The sequence below is a fragment of the Hydra vulgaris genome, chromosome 02 (assembly GCF_038396675.1).
Source record: "Hydra vulgaris chromosome 02, alternate assembly HydraT2T_AEP".
Classification (NCBI taxonomy): domain Eukaryota; kingdom Metazoa; phylum Cnidaria; class Hydrozoa; order Anthoathecata; family Hydridae; genus Hydra; species Hydra vulgaris.
The window spans coordinates 68,306,219-68,321,870 of NC_088921.1; the positions used below are offsets into that span (position 1 = coordinate 68,306,219).

A 15,652-nucleotide genomic window follows, 5' to 3' on the forward strand; every position below is an offset into this window, starting at 1 on the left:
ATGCACGATAAAACCTGTCAGTTATTACTGTTAGCAAATCAGCTGTAGAACGAGAAGATCGAAATCCATATTGATGGTCAGAAAGTAAGTTATTAGATTCAAGATGAGAAATTAAGTGTTTGTTAATTAAAGATTCAAAAACCTTGCTTATGATAGGAAGAAGACTAATGGGACGGTAGTTAGACGAATCAGATCGCTCCCCAGAATTTTTGAAGATAGGGATAACAGATGCGGCTTTCCAGCAGGCTGGAAAACAAGACTCTGATAAGCACTTGTTGAATAGTTTTGAGAGTATAGACGACAGCTCCGGAGAACACTACTGCAAGACAAGGTATGTTGTCCGGGCCACAAGCTGTAGAAGAATCTAGGCAGGAAATCACTTTAGATACAGATGCTGGAGTGATATGAATGTCAAGCAAAGGATCAACCTGTTTGTTGGCAATATCAGGTAGAACGCAACTAGTGGAATCAAGAGATCATATTGATGAAAACTTTTTAGCAAACAATTCAGCTTTGTCTTTAGGTGAGGTGACAAAGTCTGAACCATACAAGAGAGGTGGAATTATAGATATGCCCTTATTATTGATATTATTAAAGATTCTCCAGAAGTCACGAGAGCCTAATTTTTGAGATGAGGTACGAGATTTCATGACCTGAGAATAGCGGGTTTTGGCGTTAGACAAAACCTTTTTACAGTTGTTTCGAGCAGTAATAAACAGACGCCTGTTTTCTGGAGAATAGTTTTGCTGATAAATATGGAAGTAACGGTTTCGATTGGCAATCGCAGCAGCACAGTGCGAGGAAAACCATGGAGGAGAGTGAGACTTGACCTGGAATCGTCGAGAGGGAATAAAAGATTCCATGCCAGCCTGAATCCACGAAGTTATGTAAGAAGCACATTTGTCGACAGGAAGTTGAAAGATTTCTACCCAAGGGCCATCACGAAGAAAGTCACGGAAAGAATCCCAGTCAGCTTTACTGTAGTTGAAAGAGGTTCGGTAATAGGGGGATTCAGGTGATGAAGGAGAATGAGATATTAGTTTTAGAGAGATCAAACTGTGATCAGAAGAACCTAAGGGTGAATGCGGAGAAACTGAGCACTGACTAGGATCAGAAACAAGACATAAGTCGAGTAGAGAAGGTAAATGATTAGGGTTGCCAGGAAAGCGAGTTGGAAAGTTGACTATTTGAGTTAGGGATTGAGAAAGGCAAAAGTTAAGGGCTTTAATGCCTGCAGAGTCACTGATACTAGAGCCAAGCCATTCAGAGTGGTGAGCATTAAAGTCACCGACAACAACTATATTAGCTGATGGATAAAGAGAGAGGGCTTGGTCAATATGATCAGAAATAACATCAAAAAGAGTGCAGTCTTGAGATGAAGGAGAGCGATATAGAACAAAGAGAAAGGCAATAGAGTGAAGTGGTGCTAAACGAAAGCACATGAAAGAATAGTCTGTGGATTCAAACCTAGTTACACGACAAATGGGTGAATTCTTACGAATGTAAATGCCGAGGCCAAGCATGTGACTATTGGAGTCTTTACGAATCAGAGGAAGATAACCATCAACACTAAGATCACAAGATGAGACAGCCGAACTCAAATTAGTCTCACAAAGAGCAAGTAGGTCTGGTGAGCTTTGTAAGAGATAAGACTCAACAGAAGAAAAGTTACTTCGAAGACCACGAATATTAGTGAATGATAGGTTTAGAGAACATGGTGATGATGATGGTTTTTTGTGTTTTATAGTTTTTGGTACTTTATTCATTTTTAAATTAGATTAAAGAACTTGACTCAAAGCATAGATAGTACTCAGAACACCGTTTAATAGCCCAAGCAATTGCCTCATTACTACTAATAAACCCTAAGCCGTAACAAAGGGCTCCAAATGTGGCCTCCACAATGCACACCAAAAGTACAAACAGTGACACCATCCATGCGCAACATGGCACTGTTAATACTTTGATATTTTTCAGCTGTTGATGGAATCAGCCTCTCTGAGAGCTACCACAGAGTTCGGGAAACCTGACTACCAGCCGGCCTCAGAACCATAAAACTGAGTTTTAGAGCTGTACCCTCATTAGGAGATAATAGAATGAGTTGCCTAGTCATAAAAACAGTGACACAAGCAAACCCATGCATTGAGTCAAGAAGATCCAGCATTCAACATCCTAAACTGGAAACAATGTATTAAAAATACATCTGCGCCAGCCTAATAGATGAAGAAGGGGTGCGAGGCTGGTCAACAGATAGAATCTGTTTACCCCTTAAGTCTTTGCCTAGGAGGCCTTCTACAAGACAGTAGCCGGGTGCATTTAACATCTGCCCAAGATGAGTATTTTTATCGAGACACCATCTCTAGCCTTTACTCAACCAAGAGCCCTACAGTTTATTAACCATTTTACCACATCATCTTGTGAAGTATGGAAAATTAAAACTTCAATATCATGTAGTTCCAAAAATATTCACATAATATAAAAGGCCTTCTGTGTTGGAGAAAAAATTAAGAAGTTTGTTAAAGTTTAACTAATAAATATATTTTACTCATCTTAGTTTGAATACTTTTTCATTTTTTACCTGGAACTTTTACAACTATTGTTTTGTTGAGTACTCTACTTATGGGGTGCGCTGTTTACATAATGCTGGCCCACTACTACTAAAATCAGATCATAGGAGAGAGGCTCAAGTTTGGCAGATAAGGCAGGTCCAACTATATTTGCAATGTATTTTTAGACCTTGTCTAGAAAAGAAAGAGTGTCATTAGAAGAACCAGACCAAATATGACAACAGTATTTTATACATGGACTAAAAAGAAATTTATAGAGGTAGGAAACAGAATCAGGAGTAAGATAACTATGAGCACAAAAAGAAAAGCAACCTTAGCAGATGCTAACTTCACAATCAGTTGTATATATGGTTTCCATGAGAGATCAGTAGTGAATGATAATCCAAGAAGACATGAAGAAGAGGACTCAGTGAAAGGGTTGCAATTCATTGACATAGGAATGTCAATAGTATTGCAACAGTTGTTTGTAATAAATAACTGAGTCTTATGCGAGTTAAAATTCATAAGCTACTGCAACCCCAAGCTGTTACAGAAGTGGGATCAAATTCAAAATCAGTTTCCTGTTCTAAGCAATTGAAGATGAAAAACATTTTACAGTATGCTATAAAGATAAACAAAACTGTATGCTTATCCATATATAACATATGCTTACTATGCTTATATAAACACACTATAGTTAAAACATAAAAAACACTATATAGAAAATGGTAGATTAAAAATGGTAGGTAAAAAGTGATAAACAATAGCAAATCATCTGCAAAAGTTATGATTGGCAAACTGAGCTACTAGTTTTTTCTATTGCAAATTTTTTGTTCATTTGATACTTCTGTTTTGTTTTTGTGACTTCTTAAAATAAGAATAATTTATAAACTCTGTTTAAAAATCCAAAATAGTTTTTAAGTAAAAAACTAAAACTTCTGAAAATTAAAAAAATGTTTAATCAATTTTAAGTTCAATTTATATTTTTAGAAAAATGTTGTAGCTCTTCGCTCAGCTCTGCTACTTTTTTGCTCCTTATTTTTTCTGTTTGGATTTGTCTTAATTAAACTAAAAGGTGCTGGTGCTCTTGGAGTGCTTTGTATGGCAACAGTGGCTGGGTATGGCTGGGGTGAGCAAGATAAAGTAAGTATTGAACAACTTTTGTCTTGAATTAATAAATTTTTTAAATATACTTATGAATAAAAAAATTTTTAGGTGCATGTAGAGAAAGTGTTTAGCATGATATGGTACTACCTTGAACCTTTGTTATTTGGTCTTATCGGTGCAGAGGTTGTTATAGACTATCTGATTGGAAGTCTCATTGGTTAGTTTTTTAGTATTAATGCACAATTTTTTTAAATAGAAAACCAAAAAATCAACTTTTACTATTTGTTTAGGGTTTTGACAGATTTTGATAAAAAAGTTGTTTGATTTTCTCTTTATTTTTATAAAAATTAATAAAGTTAGTGTTTCTAATTTTAGGTTAAAATTAGAAACACTTAAGTAAAAAACTTAAATGTATAAATTCAAATTTTATTTAAAACATTAAAATATTTTGTATTTAAAATGGTATTTCAAGAAAGAATAATTTCTTTGCAAAAAGAAAATTACTCTTGCAAAGGTGCAAAAGCTTACTGCATTCTCTTCTTCTCTATAATATTAAAAAATATAAAATTTTTATTAGTTTTTAAAACATGAACCTTAGCAACAAAAAAAAAGCTACGTAGAGCAACAAGTTGACAGGGATACTTCCACTAGTTTGGAAATTGACCTCTTTACAAAATGTTGATATCTCTACAAACTGTTGCTTTTTACAATTGAACCACTATCACATTATCCTTTTTAAAAGATAAAATATTAAAAATGGATTACAAAAATGGCTTTGAAAAGCTAACAAGAATAAAATTTTTCTGATAAGATAAAGTGACTATTATTACAAAGTTTATGGTGAAATAAACTTTCTGAATGAAGCTCCTAAAGTTTTTCATATTTTGAGAAGTTTTTAAAGATTAGTTATGGTTTCTCTGCTTTTCAGTTATTCCAATATATATTAATCATGATTTTTTTTTATGTTTATTAAAAAGTCTTGTTTCCTGCTATGATATTTTGTTTCCTTAAAAAACATCAACTTAAAAATAATAACCACTTTAAAAAGCTATTATTTTCTGACTTCATTGAAATTTAAAAAAAAATTGATTTTAATTAAACTAGTAAACATTTGGAATTTAAATTTAATATTAAAATATATTGCATACAAAATAAATTTATACAGAAAAAAGTTTAAAACGTTGATAAAACGTTGATAAAACGTTGTTGACAAAAGATTTAAAAAACTGTAAATGGTATAAGTCAGGAAAACAGGAGAAATTAAAAGCATGTTTAGATGTTCCGAGTTGTTTAAGAAAAAAAAGTTGGGTGATTAAAGTTTCTTTAAGGAGCGGTTCAGTAAAAAGATGCAACTTTTTATAATAACAAGTAATGCGAGATTGAGTTTTGGTTGATGGAAGAGCTGTTGAAGCTATCATTCATAATAATATTAGTAGAAAAAAGAAAAATATTAACCATTTATTCGTTAGAAGGAGCTTAGTTTGAATTCTTTAGTAGGCTGTCAATTTTGATGAAATTGATTTGAATAAACAGATAAACTTTTTTTCCTGTTTTGATTTTTATCAAACAACACTCAAAGAATTTTATTTATCAAACAACAATGTTATCAAAAGTAACATATTAGCTTTTGTTAAGAAATCAAGACTGTCAAAGCTCATGTGAAAAAATACAAAAATGTTTACAAATTTATTTTAAAAATACATGAATAAGCAACAATAGATCAATAATTCATTTAGAGCATTACATTATAAGTGTAAAAAATGACCTGAACCAGGTAGTAAATCTACTTAATTTTAAAATCTACTTAACAAGTTCCAAGATTTGTTCAAGGAAATAAACTGAGCATTTGAGTCTAAAAAATCATAATAAAGTAAAAAAGTTAGATTTTCATAAAATCTCCTACACAGATATTCTTAACAGAATAAAATGTTTAGATACAGAGAAGTCATGTGGTGCAGATCTTGGTAAATCCTTAAAAATTGTGCATATAGAATAGCTTGGGTTACTAAAAACTATGTGCACAACTTTTGTTAGACCATTAAGTGAATTCACTGTATCTGTGTGGTCTCCGTATCTTAATAATGAAATTAATATTTTAGAAAAAGGTTTAGTATGGTGCTACTAGATTGATATAGTCACCAAAAAAATGTTAGTAGTTAATTTGTTTGCAGCCATATTGAAAGTCAATGTGTTTGCAGCCATATTGAAAGTCAATTTGTTTAACAAATAGGTTTTATAATAGGTTTTGCAAATGCAAACTTCACTTCAATATCAATTTTAATTTTCATCTGCATTAAGATTTAGCAAATAATTTTTACAACAGAATAAATACTTTTCTGGTGATTTTTTGGTTTCTATCAGTGATTACCTTATAAGGTAATTAATGATTACCTTTTAAGGTAATCACTGATTATCTTAACTAATTTACCTTAGTAAAAAAGAAAGCTATTGGTATAAATCACTAAAGATTTTAACTTTAATAGATTTTTTAATCAGGCAAACAAAAAACTCAAGTAACAAATCTATATATCAACTTTAATAAGTTATAGCTGACAGCCAGAGTTGTAAATAAGTTTTTTTAATTATTCTTCAACATGTGTGTTGTTTTCGTAACATGTGTGTGTTGTATTTGTAATTTTTGTGGTTTTTTCATATAACAATATTTAAGAACAATAAATAATAAAAAATAAATAAAAATTTTAAAACTATTTTTAACCTTTCATTTATTTTTGCCAATAGGAAAAGGTCTGGCAATTCTTTTTATTGGACTTGTAGTTCGCTCTTTCACTGTACTTTTGGTAGTATCCGGAAACAACCTCTCTTTTAAAGAAAAATTATTTTGTGCTATAACTTGGTTACCTAAAGCAACTGTTCAGGTATGCTGGTAGTTTCAAAATAGTTTTTAATATATATATATATATATATATATATATATATATATATATATATATATATATATATATATATATATATGTATATCAGAGCCGTAACCGCAATTTTGATATTGGGAGGGGGGCCTGGGGTTTCTTTGATTGAAAAAAAAAGGGGGTGGGGAGAGTTATGATCAAGAAAAAATTTGAAAATATCAACTTATAATAACTAAAAAAACCTTTTTAAATTAGTTTTAATAATAGAATGCTGATAATAATTCTGAAAAATATTGATAATAACATTATTCGATTTTACACATCACAATCGAATTGTGATGTGTAAAAACCTCACGTGTATTACAATAAATACTGCATATTGAGAAATGTAACGTTTTGCATATTGAGAAATGTAAGGTTTTTGCAGATTTTAAGTTTATCTCAAGAAAATAAATGCTATAGAAATTCTATATGTTTTATAAAAGGTTTCTTATAAAAAAATTATTAGGGGGCCTAGACCACCCTGGCAGTTACGGCTTTGTATATATATTTTTTTTGTGATATTAAAATATTATTATATGATATGATATTTTGTGATATTAAAATATTATTATGTGATATTAAAATATTATTATATGATATTATACAATATGATTTAACTTAGAGAATTTAACTTTTGATTTTTAATGGCTCAATTATTTTACAACTTTTGTTGTTTATATCGATAAAGTATATGCTTTTTTATGTTAGTTATGTTTTGTAATTAATTTTATATTCTTACTTTTATAATTTTTAAAATTGCATGTTTACAAATTTTTTGTTAATTCCAACTTTAAATAAGGTTGAAACTAACAATGAAAACACAAAAACATTTTAATAAAATATTTAATAAAACACGTTTTATTAAATATTATGTAAATAATAATAATAAGATTAATATATTAAAATTATATAATTTTGAAAATTAAAATAATATAGTAAATAAAAACAGAAAATTAAATTTTCTTTCCATGAAAATTAGTAGATATGACCTTATAATTTTTATGTACTAATACGCTATTTTGTCTTATACCATTTTATATTACTTAATAATAATAAATGTGTGTTCTAAGCAATCAATTAAACAAATTTAATATTTTGATCTCTTATTTTAATGAATTTAACAAATTTTTACTTTTAGTTTTAAAAATTTAAGAGAGTATAAAAAATTTTGTTAAATTCTCTCAACATTACAAAAAGGAGATAAAACTCTATTATTCTAACATCACGATATATTGTTGTTGTTTTTTCTGTTTTTTTTTTTTTTTTTAATGCTAATTTATTCTCAACAAAGCTGTAGGTAACCACTATTAAGTTGTCAGTTAAAAAATTAGTGTTAAATAACAAAAAAATGGTTTGCAGAAGACTTAAAAAGCTTAGGGTTGAGGTCAGGAAAATATGAAGATAAATAAAAGTTTTATTATTCTTCATTTTATCATTAGACTTCATCTAATGCAAAATAGAATCTTTTAGTTACAGTAGTTAGAAAGTAGTTACAGTAGTTAGCAAGTCAGCCATAGATTGAGAAATTGTATTGATTGTTAATGAATAAGATATTAGTCTCAAGATGAGATGTTAGAAATTTGTTGATCAAAAACTCAAAGGCTTGATAAAAATTGGACGATAGGAGGGGTTAAAGTGTTCTCCAGAGTTTTGGAGAAATTGAAACCACAGATGCCATTTTCCAGAAGGCAGGGAAACAAGTTTTAATAGTTGAGTGAGATTTGAAGAGAGTTCTAGAGAACACTTCTGTAAGACCATGACAGAAATGTTGTCTGGACCACAAGCCATAGTAGAGTTTAGTTGAGAAATGACTTTAGTAACAAAAGCCGGAGTGATTGGGATGTCTAACATTGAGTTATCCTGTTTAACTAGAATTGAATGAAGAATATGGCACTAGATTCAAGAGTTAATTAATTGAAATATATTTTTGCAATATTACCTTTGTGAGAAATAATCCTTTAAATTAAAGATGGAATGTTCGACTTGCCTTTGTTAAAGAAACTGTTGAAAATTTTCCATAAGTTATTAAAACCTAACTTCTGAGATAATGAGGTTTAGTAAACTAGGAATAATGGAACTTGGCATCAGACCACACCTTTTTACATTGATATCTTGCAAAAGTTTGTTATTAAGAGAGTTATTCTTATGAAAAAGATGAAAAAATGATTACGATTAAATATAGCAGCTGCAGAAGAAGGTGAAAACCATGATTAAAAAGGAGATTTGATTTGAAACCGACAAAAAGGAATAAAAGCTTCTATACCTGTCTGGATCTAGGAGGTTATATAGGAAGCGCAATCATTAACTGAGAGACAATATCAGCTCAGGGACTATCATGAAGAAAATCACAAAAAGAATTCCATTCAGCTTTTGGGTAGAAGTAAGTAGTGCAATGATATGCAATGTGAATTGGTGAGTCTGAAAAAGAAGTGTAAGATGAAAGTTTTATATCATTGCATGGTCAGAGCCATTTAATTGAAAACAAAGAGATACTCAATGCAAGCTAGAGTCAGAGACAAGACACGAATCAAGGAGTGATTTGGATTGTCTGGAAAATGTGTCACAAAGTTAACTATTTGAACTATTTAAGAGATTGTGAAATACAAAAGTTTTTTTTGACTGATTTTTTTTAGATGGCAAAATATTGTCTACCAAAATTATTGTCCGCCAAAAATATTGTTATTACTATAATATAATAACAATATTTATTTTCTGACATACTAAAATGTTATAGTATGCCAACATAAAACTGTGTATAAAATTGTTATCGAACTTAATTACAAGAAATATCAACAAAAAAACTATTATATAAAAATAAATATATAAAAATATTGAGCTACACAGAGATTTTATATTTCATATAGAATTTTAAATAAAGTAGTATTATTAAAAATAATTTAAATCAAAATATTTATAAAATATACATAAAATCCCCAAAAAATATGTTATTCTTATTGTTATTATTATTATTTATCCTTATTGTTATTATTATTAAGAATACTATTTTAATATTATTATTTTTTTACTTTATTTAAATATCTCTGAAACTTGTTCAGAGTATGTTTGATTGATTAATTATTAAATGAAAAATAAAACTCCATTTTGATAGAGTTAACATATTTAACATATTTACCTCCCATTACTCGTTTTACAGATCCTTATTTGATGCTATAATAAGTATAAATAAATATTAAATAATATAATAAAAATTTTCAGACTTACATCTTATCTTGTGGCTAAAGTTCAATCATAGGTGTTAAAATATAATTATACTTTAATTATAGTATATAAATAACTAAAATTTTATTGTTTTTTACTGTTTTATTATTAATATCATTATCATCATCATTATTGTTACTACTACTTTTGTTTATGTTTTTGCTTGCAAAATAATAATAAATAAAATTAATGCAACAAAATTAATGCAACAAAATTGTTACATTAAAATTAATGCAACTAGTATAACATCTAAAGTAGTATTTAAACCCAAAAGCTTTTTTGCATGCAACACATCTTTTTTACAAGCAACGCATCTTTTTTGCATAATATTACAAAATATTTACCATGTACAAAAATTATTCTGCTTGTTATAGGTGTTTTTCATATTTTTGCGATATATGAGAAAAACTTTGTCATTAAAATGATAATGATTTTTTGATTTTATGTTTTTAAAGACCAACTTAACAGTTGGGCCTACAAATGTAAAAGTGCCTAGGGCTTACAAAGATCACAAAACAGCCCTGATTACAACTGAATAATAACTAAACATTATCTAGGAAGAGAAAAGTGACGTTATTTATAACAATTTTTTTTCCAGAAATTTTTTTTTTCCATACTGCTTGGAAAATGAATTAGGAGAAAAGATTAAATAGAAAGGAGTTGTATGATTTCATTTGATTGAAGGTAGCTACCAAAAAGGTGGGATATTCTGAATACTTGTTTTGGATCTTATTTTTGTTGTATAAATTTTGTATATATGAGGTGTGTTCAGAAAATACCCAGAATTTTTTGAACACACCTCATATATAAAAAATTTATACAATAAAAATAAGATTTTTGTAACATTAATGTAGACAAATAAATAAAAAAATTTTCAAGAAAATTTTATTTATTCGTCTACATTAATGTTGGCCCCTTCAAAGTAGTCCTCATTTGATACTATGCACCTGTGCCAGCGCTTCTGCCAATCCTTGAAACTCTTCTCAAACTCGATCTTTGGGATAGCCTCTAGTTCATTCAGCGATGCGGTTTTAATGTCATCTATACTTGTGAAATGACGGTCTTTTAAGGTTTTCTTCAGTTTTGGGAATAAGAAACGTCACATGGAGCCATATCTGGTGAATATGGAGGTTGGGGCATGACTACGATGTTGTTTTGGGCCAAAAAATTACGAACAAGCAAGGATGAGTGAAGAGGTGCATCATTGTGGTGCAAAAGCCATAAATTGATTTCCCATAAATTGATTTCCCATAAATTGGGGCGTTTTTTTCCGAGTTGCTTCACATAAATGTCACATAACTTCAAGGTAATACTCATTATTAACCGTATGATCTTGTGGTAAGAACTCAAGATGAACTACGCCATTATAATTGAAGAAAACAGTGAGCAAAACCTTAACATTTGATTGAACTTGATGTGCTCTTTTCGGCCTTCATGATTCAGGGTGCTACCATTGCAACGATTGTGCTTTGGATTCAATGTCATGACCAAACACCCATGTTTCATCACCAGTTTTAACCCTTTCAAGCATACTTGAATTGTCGTTGATGTCATTTAGCAGCTCCTAAGTGATGTTTATGCAATTGTTTTTTTGGTGGAAAATTAGCAGTTTTGGAATAAATTTTGCTGCCGCTCGTTTCATACCCAAAACATTTTAAAAAATGTTATGACATGAGCCAATTGATATGCCAACTTCATCGGCAACTTCTCTTGTGATTTGGCGATCATTCATAACCATTTTTACCCCTTTTATCACATATCATCGATTATTGACATGCTGGGTCGACCGGAATGTTCATCATCTTCAACGTCTTTGCGGCCATCTTGGAAGCGTTTATTGTAAACTTATAAACACTTGTTTTTTTCATTGCAGGCTCACCGTAGGTTTTTTGCAATATTTCACACACTTTGTTACATTTTATTTCATTTTTTACGCAAAATTTAATACAAATTCTTTGACTCTTCAATTCTTCCATTTTTTAAAGAAGCAAAGATCGCCGAGCTCATAAAAACACGTCGAACCTTAGCGACTACCACAAACAAAGTAAACAATAAATATAGCTGAGAATTTTATCATACTTTAGGGGCATGTATACCAACAAAAAGAAAAATGCTGACAATCAGACTCTCCAAACCTGCGAAATTTAAAAATTCCGGGTATTGTTTGAACACACCTCGTATTGCAGTTTTTTTATTGATATTTTTTGTAAATATGTTCGATATCCAAGGTAATAGATTTGTTTAAAATAGGTTTTTCTTACAAATAATTTCAAAAATTGTTCAATTCTTTTAAAATGTACAAAGAACGCAATATGAATGCTTTGATTAACCTTTGAACTTTTGGAAAAAAAACAACAGTTTTTTAAGGGAACAAAGAGTCTAAACAACACAAATTTAAAAGGAATGCATCTATTTGCACTTATATCAACTATTGTTATGAATTATTATTATGTATTAAATGTTCTATAGCAGCAATTTCAAGATTCTTGTAGAATACACAATTTATATATTCTATTATATTTATATATTCTATTAAGTTGAATATTTAATAAATATTTAATAAAACAAAATACAAAAAAAAATAATTATAAATCAAAGTACTTTAAACTTGTTTAAAAATAATAATTTTGAATAATGACTCAAGTCTCAATAAAGACTAGGAGGATGATATTTTTTGGCTTTTATTAAATGAAATGTCATTGTATTAATTCCAATAATCAGGTTAAATGCTTTGGTCTTTATCAAATGCTCAGATCAAGTCAAAAATGTATTACAAATGTTTGCTCTGCTTTAACTGTTAAGCTTGTGTCTCATTGTGATAATAATATTGTGATAAGGTTTGTACATATTTTACTTTTCTACTCACAAACATTACCATGGTCGCTATTTTCTACTAACAAACGCTATCATGGTTACCATTTTCTACTCACAAACACTATCATGGTTGCCATTTTCTACTGACAAACACTACCATGGTTGCCATTTTCTACAAGCAAACACTACCATGGTTAAACAAGATTATTGCGATAGTGATCACATTGAAAATCATTTTTCAGATGATTATTTTGTTAACCGATTGTTTTTTAACACAAATTAGTGGTTGCTAGCTCGGTCAGAGAAAATTTATTTTAAGAATTGGTTTTAGACCTAATTGTATAAACAGATATGGCGAGCCGTTTATACTAAATTTGTCTTGTATAGAATAGTCTTGAGGTTTTATGTTTATGTTATGATTTATATTATAGCTGTTTTTTCATAGTTTTTCAAAATTACAGTTTGATATATTTAATTTGTTTTTTTAAATTATACTGGATGGTGTCGATCTACATTAAAAATCATGTTCAGAAATTTTGAAAACAAAAAGGTTTTATTAATCTGCGGAAATATTTTTTTGTTTCAAGTATATATTTTTGACATATAATGTAATAGAGATGAATTTCAATTGTTTTTTGGAGTTTTTTTATTTTTAACTAAATGTTTAATTATATTGTAATGTTTTTCAAATGTTTTTTGCAGTATTTTTTTGTTTTTTGGAGATTTTTTTGTTTTTTAGGCTGCTATAGGTTCTATTCCATATTCAACAGCAAAATCACTTGGTCTTTACAAAAAGTGGCAAGGACGTGTTGGAATAGAAATTTTAACTATTGCTGTCCTTTCTATTCTGGTGACGGCTCCTTTGGGAGCTCTATTGATTGCATTTTCAGGTCCGAAGTGTTTAAGTAAGAAAACAGATGATAAAGATGTAACATCTGATGTTCAAGAATCAAATGCCCTGTGATACTTGATAAATGATTCTTGATAAATGATCCATGATCTTTAACAATAGAACATTAAAACAATTAAATGACTGGAACGGGAGATTTATAATAATGGGTATGGGATGTGCTTACATGTGGCGATAGTAAATAAATAAGATAGAGTACTTATTTAAAAGGTAAAATTTAAAAAGAGCGTCTATAAAATTGTTAAAATTTTTATGAACAAAAACTATTAAACTTATAAAAGTTTAGCAAATCTCTACGCATATTTGAAATACGCGTATTTACAAACAATACGCGTCTCTGCGTGTATTGTTTGTGTTTTTTACGTGTAATTATTATCATTTTATTGAATTTTTTTATTTTTTTTCTATTTTTATAAAGGTTGGTTTTTTTGTAATTAAACTGTATTTTTATACAAAGTGATTATTTCTTTTGTAGAAGTTAATTTTTATGTGGGGTAATTATTTTAAAATAGGTTTTATTAGATATTTTTCTATTTTGAATAAAATTATTTTTTAAATTTAACTGAAAGATTTTGCCTACAAAAATAAATTTTGTAAAAAAATTATTTTAATGTTTTATTAGGTTTTTTATTAAATTTTGCTGATAAAAATTGTGTTAAACATTTTTGAAAAAATATTACTTTTGAATATTTTTATTATATTTATTTATAAATATGATTATTATTAAAAGTTTTTTTACTGACTATTTGTTGTATCCCATAGAACTTTTGACATAATATGTTAGTATGAAAAGAAAAGTTTACTAGTATTTTTTGGACTCAATATTAACCTTTATTATCTAAATAAATTAAGATGCCTACACTATGGGTGTGTATATGTGTATATATATATATATATATATATATATATATATATATATATATATATATATATATACATATATATATATATATATATATGTATATATATATATATAAATATAAATATATATATATTTAAATTCTTCTTCTTGTGCAAATGGTGTAAGATCGTAACGATGGAAAATTGGGCACAGAACATCTTAAAGAAGTGAGACTTCATGTTTAACTTTTTTAAGATCTTGAGCAGCCGTGGCGCAGTAGTTTGAACGTTTGCCTCAGAATCAAGAAGTCTAAAGTCAGCTCTGGCCGTATTTGCAACATGGGTAAGGAAGGAGACGTGAATTTCCTAAATTAAAACTCTTCCGCGATGCTCTGTGATAAGATCGTAGGGAATTCTTGGAGCACCTAAATAATCTCAACAAAAAAAAAGACTCCCCACTGAAGTAAAAATTCTCGAATATTTTTTGTCTCGCTTTTTTTTTGTCTATGTGGTAACAAACATACCATTTTTCCTGTCCGCAACATAAACTTGGTTAGATACTTTAAAGATGTAAAAATTGATATATAAATTAGGGTGTAGTAAGAAAATATGTACCGAATAAAAATAATTTGTTGAATATAATTTTGTGAAATTAAACTCCACAAAAAACATTTTTTTTATTTTTGGTAACGTAATATTGTTATGATAATATTATGTTATCAATGTTGTTAATTATGATAAACATAAAGAAATAGACATCACTCATAAAAAATCACTAATTATATATTAGTATATATGTGTGTGTGTGTGTATATATTCTATATATATATATATATATATATATATATATATATATATATATATATATATATATATATCATATAAAAACAGCGGTTATCCGTCTGACTGTGGATATTTTTATTTTGTGAAGTAAACTTGAAAACTATGTTGCATAGAGTAAAAGTAAAAAATTAACTTCGTTTATAATCGATATGAAAGGATCTTAGTGAAAAAGAAATTAAAAAAATCAATAAGGATTTATAGTCGCTATAATGAAATAAAACTATTTTAAAAATAACCCCATTGCAATTTATTTAACGTTAATTGACGTCGTATTTACGTGTACAACTTTTGATTGCGAAAATCAGATAATATATTGTATAACATTGTACATTATACTTTATATATAGGCATGTAGCTGCTACATGCCTATATATAAAGTATAATGTACAATATGTTACTTGATTTTCGCAATATTACCTGATTTTTACAACATCAAATCAAAAGTTGTACCCGTAAATTAAATATAC

At 28.6% G+C, this 15,652-nt stretch overlaps 1 protein-coding gene across 1 annotated transcript in view; it reads left to right on the forward strand.

Moving 5' to 3' along the window:
* LOC100198084 (sodium/hydrogen exchanger 9B2) overlaps nt 1–14,299 on the forward strand; it is a 52,204-nt gene extending 37,905 nt beyond the window's left edge. The window contains exons 4-7 of the mRNA XM_065791778.1: nt 3,534–3,686; nt 3,759–3,867; nt 6,390–6,526; nt 13,332–14,299. Of these exons, the coding sequence (XP_065647850.1) occupies nt 3,534–3,686; nt 3,759–3,867; nt 6,390–6,526; nt 13,332–13,556 (624 nt within the window). The 3' untranslated portion in view covers nt 13,557–14,299. The remainder of the gene's footprint in view (nt 1–3,533; nt 3,687–3,758; nt 3,868–6,389; nt 6,527–13,331) is intronic.
* Nucleotides 14,300–15,652: the final 1,353 nt, after the last annotated feature.